The following is a 9925-nucleotide window of genomic DNA, read 5'->3' on the forward strand; positions in this document are numbered from 1 at the left end:
CATGTGGATTTAAGTGGACGGGGCGCATTTATATGGATGGATGGATGGATGGATGGATGGATGGATGGACGGATGGATTGGGTGCTATGAGCGTCCCCTTTATAACGGGGCGGTGACATGTGTGCTACCAGGCTCGACAAAAGAAATGTTAGGTGAGGGCCTAGCGGCACCCGCCGACATGTTGGAAAAGTAAGAGTCGCGGCCTCCGAGATTACCTCAGGCGACACGTTGGCGGAACTAATCGCGGAGGCCATGAGCGCCCAGCTCGCGAGGCGGTAAAGAGATCTCACGTGACGACGAGCGTTCTGAAAACTTACTCTACCTGCTTTTCATATTACAAGACGGTCGGAAATGTCAATATAAAGGTGGTTAACCACAGTTTCACTCACTCCTGGGAAAGAAGAACCTTGAGCACAATGCGAGGAGGGCTGTCGGCATCGCTATCGCTTCACAGCGTTGCTGGAGGACATCTATGTTGTGGAGATAGGTTTGCACTAGGCTTACCTACGAGCGCGACCGTGTAGGGACGCGACGTTCTCCACTGCCGCTGCGTGCGACGACGCTGCGGCCGGGTTCGTCGTTTTCTCCGACACGGCCGCAGAAACCACGCACGAGGCAGGGTAACAACAACAACGGGTTTATTAACCCAAGATGCAGCACAGTGCGACACTGACGGGCTTGCAAGCCGTATAGGGAACTCCGCAAGACCGAGCAAGTACGCTTGTCTACGGCGCGACGACTCACGCACGAGGGCCGAAGTCGAACGCACGAACGAGAAGCCGCCTGCTCAGCAGCGCGTCAACCTCTCGTCAAGGCCTGAGAGCATCTGATTGATTGTGTGATTAGAGGAAGAATAAGACGCCTAGTTTCTGCAGCCCTATAGGGAGCACGGCGCAGCGTCGAGCATCTGACGCGGGCAAGCCCGCGCCAGACAGAAGCGAGCTCAAGGGGGAAGGGGGTTGTCACTGGCGGCCAATGAGGACAGGCGTTGCGCAGTGACGTAAGCTAGCTTGGTGGCGTGGGCATGTGAGCATGTCGAGGCATGCCCGGACGCGTGCCCACGCGCCGGGAAGCCGACGCACGGCTCGCACCAGACAAAGAGGCCTGGCGCTGCCGCCGTGGTCGCCATACTGCCAATTAACGGCGGTCCCCGGCGCTCGAGCCGCGCGAGCCCAACACACGCGCTAGCTGGGGAACGAGGCGCCAAAGGGGTGGGCGCGCTCGGTTCCCACAATGTTCAGGGGCTTTTCAGATCGAAAAATACCGCTAATAAAATAACCACGCGCTCTTAGATGCGAAGTATCTTAAGGCGGAGCTCAATCCAGTGGAGGTGGTGGTGGTGGTGTGCGGCGTGACCACCCTTACTGCGCATGCGCGTACCCTCTCCACAGACCTCCTCTCGCCTTCCCCTCACCATTCCCCATGTCCTCTACACCTCTCCCCTTCCCCTCTCCACTCACCCTCTCCCCTTCCTATCTCAACTTTCCCTCTCCCCTCCTCCTCTCCCCTCCCCCTCTCCACTTTCCCTCTCCCCTTCCCCTCTTCACTTCCCCTCTCCCCTCCCCCTTTCCACTCTTCCTCTGAAACGCGGGCTAGACATGCCGAAATTCTCTCCCGCGCAACGCCGCGATGAGCTCGAGAGCATGCGCGTCCCCTCCCCTTCTCTCTTCTCTCCTACGCTGCCCCCCTCTCGCCCGCCTGTCGACCGCGTTCCCGCCCTGTGAGAATTAACGGCCAGGCTAGATGGAAGACACGACGCGCGTAGCGTCCCTCTTCGCGTTCCACGACGCGAGGTCGGTAGCATGCCCAACGAACGCCAACGGAACGCGATCGTGCAAGTGTTCCGGCTTCGCATCGCCTCATAGTCCCCTTTAGCGGGAGATGGTGTAATTTTGTGATTCACCGCTGCAGCTACAAACACTATGAAGGGTGAGCTTTATATTCCGCCGTAAAAAACTACGTAGAGAAAAATCGGTTGTCGGTCCCTTTAAGGATACGTGAAATGAAAGAGCTAAGGAAAGACCAAACATTTCAGGTTGAGGGTTAATTACAAGAAATACAAAATAAAAACTTTCAGCCGGTTCCACGCCGTTAAAAACGCCGTACAGCGAAGCTGTAAGCGTGCGAATGTTTGTGATTGGCTGGCGAGATCATGTGGTGTCGTAAGTACGCCACTAGATTTGAAATACGCGCGCTTGTACTTGATTGGGCAAAGCGAGATCACGTGATCCTGCGGGCTCATGCAATGGCGTTTCAGCTAACGCTCGTGTTTGTACCGAAAGTCATTATCATGTCGTTTTCTTTATTTGAAGAAAACTATCATGACCGTCCTTTGAGCATCACCATTTCGTTTCATTATTTATTTATTTATTTATTATTTATTTATTTATTTATTTATTTATTTATTCAGCCCCTTCCTATAGTCACGTGACCTGCGTGGCGCCTACTACTACTACTACTACTACTACTACTACTACTACTACTACTACTACTACTACTACTACTACGACGACGACGACGACGACGATGACGACGACGGCACACGGTAGACTAAGACAACCTCATTGTAAAAAGTTTTGTCTGAAACAACTTCAAGAAACACAAAAAGTATTGTCACGTTACAAGGAATACAGTCGCCCTATATCAGCCAAAGCTAAGAAAACGCAGCGACTCATCGCGGTCGACTTCGCGCGCATTTGCGTGTTCAGAGTTAATAGTTCGGCGTAGAAGTAGTAGCGATAAGGCTGAGTTACAGGGCGCAACCTTTAAAAATTGGCCCACGCGCATACGTCGCGACTCGTTTTTGTAGTGCAGTTTGTCCCGACGCTTTCCTCGTGACGTTCGATTGGTGCGTGCAACAACGAAAGACATACAAGAATAAAAAAAAGCGGAAGATCGACCATAAATTAGCGAAAATGTACAAAGAAAGAACGGAAAAAGGAAAGGGCAGCTTTTAACGACATGCCGTATGGGCTCTTTCTTTCTTTCTTTCTTTCTTTCTTCATTTCTTTCGTTCTTTCTTTCTTTCTTTCTTTCTTTCTTTCTTTCTTTCTTTCTTTCTGTTCTTCCGTCTTTCTTTTTTTGCTTGCCGACTTCGCTTTCTTTCTTTCTCTTTTTCTTTCTCCCTTCCCTTCTTTCTTTCTTTCGACCAACGCTCCAAGAACACACAGCGCGTACAAGAGAGCCAGGTCTCACGCCAACTCCTTCGATCGGGCGCTATAGCAACAACTGATCGAGACTCGAGTTATATATAAGCGGCACAGCTCGCAGAAATGAAACGCCGCCAATCGACGAAAGCGTAGAAAGAAACTGGGGCACGCACGTACAGACACACACATGTGCGTAGAAAAAAGAAAAGCAAAGGCAAGGTTAAGTAAACGCCCGGCGTACAAAAGAAAGAATAGACCGTAGGGGCACATACGTTCGCCTGTTGCGTCCCCGTGCGGTGGGTTCGCGTAGCGCTCGGACGGACGACAAATGGCGCCCGCCGCGATGAACAGGTGTCGCCTCGAAGACGCGTCCACGGTCGTCCTCTGATGTTTGTGGTCCTCGGCGTCACTGGAGCAGGCCCCGGTCACGCCGAAACGTCGCCGCCGTCTAACGAGGTAAGTGCGCGAATTGCTAATTGCTACGATTGTTAATTATTAATGCGAAAGCCTTAGATGCCTCACAAAGCCCGAAAATTGACCGTCGGCGTCAACTTGAGTGATGCAAAAAATAATCACGTGATCACGTCATCTGGTGACGTCATCGCGATATCACTGTGACGTCACAAAAATGACGTCATCACATCACACCGTCGCTAGATGGAAGGTGGGCCAATCACGGAGACAGTGCAAAACCAGGTGAGATGCAGAAAGCTGTCGGAGGGGAACGGAAGGATCAATACATTGACTGTGAAGCAAACGAAGATGACCTTCGAGTCGTCTTAGGCAAATCTACAAGAGACCCCGAGCTTTTTTTTTTTTTTCATTAATTGGGGAGATTTGACCGTAAAGTCAGTCAAAAGTTTGATGACCACGACACATGAGAAGAAGCTGAGAATTGCTGATACTTCGTCAGGTAGCCTTGAATTTTGATTTCGAGCCTGTTCTAAAACGCGAAAACAACGATCTCCGTGCAGGTCGACCGAATACAGCCATACATTTCTGAGAAATATAATGTTTTCTCAGACTTAGTGGTCTCTAAACTTTTGACGCCAACTGTACGTGCCAGAACCAAGATCTAATTGTAAGGTGAGAAAAGCGTTCCCATTGGTATGAAAGCCAGGAACTCTTTGACGACTCGAAGGGAATTTTCAGCTGACATTGAAATGCCTTGGCGTGAATATCTGTGTTTGTAAAATGTTAAACTCTCGTAGAGTTCTTCAGCTTTTAAGGTTGTACACGCCGTATGTTTAGATTCTGTTATCAAGAATGTTTTTTTCCCCTGGAACAAAAGCCAATACAATCGACCGAGAGGGAAAAGAGAATGGCTTTCGCCTTCGAGTCATCTTAGGCAAATGCATGAGGGGCGGTGTGACCTTGCTTTTTTCTGGACCGCAAACGGCCTTTGATGCGTGTCGCCCAGCGTGAGTTCGCGCAAATTCGTGCAATTTAGCTAGGTGATTAGTTCCGATAGTGGTGCTCAGTGGAAGGGCTTTCCGGTCATTTAGAAACAGAGAAGAAAGAAATAGCGCTCTTTCTGTCTTCTCGAAGAAACAGAGAGAGAGAAAAAGAAGAAAAACAAATAAAGATAGAAAGTGCGAGAAAGCGAGAGAGAGAGAGAGAAAGGGAGGAAAGACAAATAAAGATAGAAAGAAAGAGAGAGAGATGGAACAAAGACAAATAAAGATAGAAATATAGGGAAAGGGAGGAAAGACAAAAGATGATACAAACCGAGAGAGAGGGAGGAAGGGAAGAAAGACAAATAATGATAGAAAGAGCGAGAAAAAAAGGAAAGAAAGACGAATAAATATAGAAAGAGAGGGAAAGGCAAGAAAGACAAATAAAGACAAAGAGCGAGAGAGAAAGGGAAGAAAGACAAATAAAGATAGAAAGGGCGAGAAAGGGAATAAAGACAAATAAAGATAGAAAGAGCGAGAAGGAGAGAGAAAGAAAGATATAAATTAATAAAGAGAAAGAAGGAAGGTCACCCAGCTTCGCTCTTTCTTCAGACTTAGATTTAGGTGCACGTTAAAGAACCCCAGGTGGTCGAAATTTCCGGAGCCCTCCACTACGGCGTCTCTCATAATCATATCGTGGTTTTGGGACGTTAAACCCCAGATATTATTATTATTACCACTAGTGCGAAGTTGGCATAATTCTTTTTTTTTTCTTGCTTAGTTAAACCTTGCGTCTTACCCCTCTCATACTGAAATATGTACCAGCTAGCCCGACACGTTACGCTACTAAATGCACGTCTCACGAGTCAAAAAATTCGGCGTATAGTTTCGCGCCAACAACAACGATTCAGAAAGATCACAATGAACGAAATGTCACATTACGTCACCAATGACGTCATGACATCGTCGCCTGGCCAAAGATGGGCCGATCCAGGACGTTGTGCTACACCAGGTTAGATTCAGAAAGCTTCAGGAAAGGAGGCAAGGGTATGGGACAATACAATCGACAGAAAAAGTCGAAGTAATTTAACGAGTGTCTCGTGAGAGCATGCGATTTCGCCTCCTCAGCGTTGCCTGAAAGTGTTGTGAGTTTTTACAGCACTCTGAGAACTGCAAAAATGTTGGAAAAGCAGAGTGAACTCATGATTATAAAAAGGTTCAGTCCAATTTAACACAACAAGTATTAACAAAATAACATAGACGGCTCGCCACCTATACAGGTGGCATCCTCAATACACACTGGCAACAAATGAGCGGAGGTCGCCCAGTCCATTACTTACGTACGTCCCTATAAACGTCCGGTAGAGGGCCGTGGTTGTTGCTGCAAGCCAATGTGTCACGACGGATGAACCACGATTCTGAGAGTTTGCTGTTCCCCCCACCTTATACCTGACGATGACTTTCTATGGCAGCATAGCGAAGGCGACGGAACCGAAGCGCACACTTTTTTACTACGCTGCTGAATGTAGTCCGGGAACGGTAACGTTGTAGACTATGTATCATACAAGACAACGTAAAAAGAAAAGGAATGGGTATTATGTTCAAGACTTTTTAAGAAAGCTTATCCTGTGATGGATTTTCCTTTTTTTGCTGTTTCTAGTTTTCTGGCTTTCTGGCGTCGATTTCACTACTTGGCGTGGTAACACATGTGCAGAAGCACCACCCACGTAGCTTTGGCTGTGCTGCCACAGAAAGTTGTCGCCAGGTGTAGCTTCCGAGCCAGCATCGTCGCATTGTTCAGGTCGAAGTTATTCCACCCACATAGCTTCCCGCACTTTATTTTTTCGCGTTGCCTCGCTTGCGAGAAAACGCGAAAACGCAGTCAGCACTCTTACCGCGAAAAGACGCTTGGTATACGAAGTGTTTTCTCGCGGTAAGCGTGCTGATTTTGGCATTGTGCAAGAGTAATTTACTAATATTAGAAAAATCGTTTTTCTCTTTAGTGTCCCGTTAAATTCCTCGTCGTTTGTTCATTCAAGCAAATAATTAAAATTATTTCGCATGACGCAGCAGCCTACAGGGATGCTGTCCAGGAGGTCCTGCCAAGGCCGCCACTGCTCGGGCCGCGTAGACGAAGAGACCACTCGCTACATCGGCCCGTCCCCGTGGCGCTTCGGCAGTGTCATCTTTCTCGGCTTCTTCATCAAACTCTCGGGCATACTCTTCATCCTAGTCGGTTTCAACTCGGCCACTCCGGGCCTCCGACTCCTGGGATTCGTCCTCATCCCGCTGGGCATCGTGGTCTTCAGCGGTGGAGTCCTCTGGGCCGCCATGGAGAGCTGGCGCTACAGGGCCGCCCTCATGGCAATTCACGCCCTGGACCCCCTGGCGGCGTCCGGGGTCTTCCTCAACGGGACGTCGGTCAGTTCGGTGTCGGTGAACGTGGCACACCGAAGTAGCGCCGTCCACTCGGCACCGCCCGTTGACCCGGACGGCCCGATGGCCGGCCTGGAACCCGTGCAGTTCAGCAAGTACCCCGTCGTGTTGCCGGTGTATGCGGCGCCCGTCCAGACGTCTTGACCACGGATAAGCTCGCAGCGCGCCGTGGCTGTGCCGCCGAACGCGGTGTGCGGACCTTGAAGTCCCTGTGCTGAGACCACGAGTTAAGTGAAGTTGCCGAGCTTCTTCTGAAGACAATGAGTTTCTGGATATCCTTCACCCACTCTTGGTGATGGAGTATGATACTGTCAAGGACAACTTTTAATTGACCTATACTTGCCTCAAGCAGGGGGTTTAAGGCCGGTAGTGAAAACCAGGCGTTGTGATCGGAAAGGAAATTAACTGACCGCAAGTGGGATCCGGAAGTTGCCTTAAGACCGGTAATACGAGCCCGTACATCACGGGAAGGAAGGAAGTGACTTCAAGTATAAGATGGAGGTGTGAAGTAAATACAACATTGTGTCTAATCAACCTGATGAAACTAATGATGGAAGTTATCCGTTGCAATGGAGTGGTCGGGCTCACTGCGAACCAGGCACCGTCTAGGAACACATGTTTCCGTGTTCAATAGTCAAGTTGTGTTAGCGTGACTACGAGGACAACACCTCAGTTAGCAGATAATACTCGTTGTAGAATTGAGCGTTCGGTTTCCCACAGATCTTACGATGCTAGAAGTGGTGAGGTCCGGAGGTCGTCACGTGCGTCGGTGTGTGTGGCAACGGCCACGGACATCTATGTAATCATGGCGTGTAACGAAGACACACTTTATCGCGGTGGTGTCGGTGGACGAGGCATACGTGCGGGACTATATGACACTCGCAACCTCGGCGCATATCCTGAGATATCGTCGCGAACTTGTCGCACCATAAATGAAGGAAAATGCCTCAGCTAATATCAGCACTTCTTGCGTCTGCGCCCCAAAGCCCAACGCTCCGTCCCAAAGCCCAACTATGGTCACAGTGTTTTGCTTGAGAACAACTTCTCGATCGATCAGCCGATCGATAAGCTGATCATAGAAGTGAAGTATTTAGATGTATGAATTTGCGTCAGTGTGTGAAACAACTTCATTTCGAGATCCGACCAGTTGCTATAGTGCAGGACACACTGCTCAGATGGAGGACGGAAGAACTAGCCTTCTAGTAGCCTCACTGGCCTGCTGGATAGCACATGTTTGGTCTTGTAGATCGGAGCTGAGCATGCGTTTTTCGTCATCGATCCTGGAGAGGTTCCGGGGAGTCTGCTCATTGGGGCACCCTTTAGTATGTGATTTATGGAGGCACCTTGTATTTTAAAAATTTTTTAAAACCCGAGCTGCTTTCAGTTGTGTCAGGGTCGTGGCAATATAGAGTATGAGTAGAGTTCTGAAAACTATCAGTTTGTATGAGCTAAATATTAAGCTGCGGACTCTATGTCGAAAGTGAGCGGCACCGGCCGCGGTGCCTGCCGGTCCTGACGTCACGATTCTCATCAGAAAAAAAAACGCACCAACCTCCCATCTAAGGGGGTGTCAGGGTGTTGTAATGTTGAACCTTCATTGCGAAGCGGGCGATGACATATTTTCAAGCGCGAACAGAATAGTGTAACTTCACTTCCCTAGTGCGTCAGTACGGTGTGTTTCAGAAGGACTATCGCTCAGGTAAACCAGTGTACCACCGAACTCCACCAACAGGACTGTGTTCAAAACTGAAAGCAATCCATAGTCATCTGGGCCATGTGAACTACTGTGTGCTCCCATTTGTGAATCGCAGAGGAGCTTTCATGGCCCTGGCCGCTTAACGGTGCTTGTACTTAGTTGTTCTTGAGTACTGGCACCTGGCTATAAGCCCTTGTTATGTCATTGCAGAGGAATTGAAAGCTAGGCGAGTTGGTGACTGTTCTTGAAGATATTGAAATACTGCGCAGCCACGACGTGGACCAAGAGAAAAGAGGTGTGATTTGTCAGCGCTGTGCTTTGTCCCTCCTTTCTCTTGGTCCGTGTCGTGGTTGCGCTGTGTTTCAATGTGTTATGTCATTGCCTCATTGACCTGAACTGCACGTTTCTTGTTCAGGAATCTCGGCCATCGTGCATGTTATCCATTTCACGAAAGTGTTCCAAGCTCAGAATGTTCAGGCACAAGTGCTTGTTTGTTTGTTTTGTTTGTCTCGTTGTGAAAATGAGTTCATGTGCCATGGTCATGCCACCTCGTTTGAAGACATCGCTGAAAGCAGATATCATAACTATTAAAATTCATGAAAGCTGGATTGTTATCACCTGTTGAGATCAATGATTCACTCTGCTGAACTATATATGACTATCTAGAAAAATTGCGATGTGGCAGAATACGAAGATATCATGTTTTTCTCGTCAGCCGTCTTTTTTGTGTAACAGTTTTGGTAAATGGCGTGTTAAGATGTTATCATTGACTGTAGTTATTAACTGTTTGTTTATCGCAAAGTCCAGTGTAACTTTCGTTCTTGCGTTGCATTTAACCAACGGATTTGGGCCACCACACAGCCGCCACGTTGCCGGCACATAATTTTCTTTATCAATGTCATCAACCATACACACCGAGTAGACGCTTTCAACTTGCGTGACGTAATGGAGAGAGGGCATTGTTACTTCAAGATGGCGCCTGACTTCAGTTCTGAGCGTTTTCGAGTCTATCCAGCTTTCTTTTCTGTGTAAGAATGACCGTTTCCCAATTACAGAAGCGTCTTACTTTGTTAGGTCGTATTCTAATCGGCCATTCATTTGTTAAACTCGCTTCAAGTTAACTTCCACAACATATGACCAAAGATAGCCCTGCAGTTATTCGATGCTTATATCGCACAAAACCGTGTCATGCAAAGAGCTCAGTGCAAATATAACTCGAGGTCTTTGAGAGATAATTTGCTTTATTAAGT

General features: G+C 48.5%; 1 protein-coding gene across 1 annotated transcript; it reads left to right on the plus strand.

Moving 5' to 3' along the window:
• The first annotated feature begins 3464 nt into the window (after positions 1-3464).
• Positions 3465-9283, plus strand: LOC119400942 (uncharacterized). The gene is made up of 2 exons (XM_037667822.2): positions 3465-3605; positions 6614-9283. The coding sequence occupies exons 1-2, from the start codon at positions 3537-3539 to the stop codon at positions 7121-7123; spliced, it is 579 nt and encodes a 192-aa protein (XP_037523750.1). The 5' UTR covers positions 3465-3536; the 3' UTR covers positions 7124-9283.
• Positions 9284-9925: the final 642 nt, after the last annotated feature.

The sequence above is a fragment of the Rhipicephalus sanguineus genome, chromosome 7 (assembly GCF_013339695.2).
Source record: "Rhipicephalus sanguineus isolate Rsan-2018 chromosome 7, BIME_Rsan_1.4, whole genome shotgun sequence".
Lineage (NCBI taxonomy): Eukaryota > Metazoa > Arthropoda > Arachnida > Ixodida > Ixodidae > Rhipicephalus > Rhipicephalus sanguineus.

Bases quoted from the DNA above. Each gene is read 5' to 3' on its own strand.
- LOC119400942 (XM_037667822.2), top strand. From the start codon at position 3,537: ATGTTTGTGGTCCTCGGCGTCACTGGAGCAGGCCCCGGTCACGCCGAA. The intron at 3,606-6,613 runs GTAAGTGCGCGA...CGCATGACGCAG, and splicing joins CGTCGCCGCCGTCTAACGAG to CAGCCTACAGGGATGCTGTC.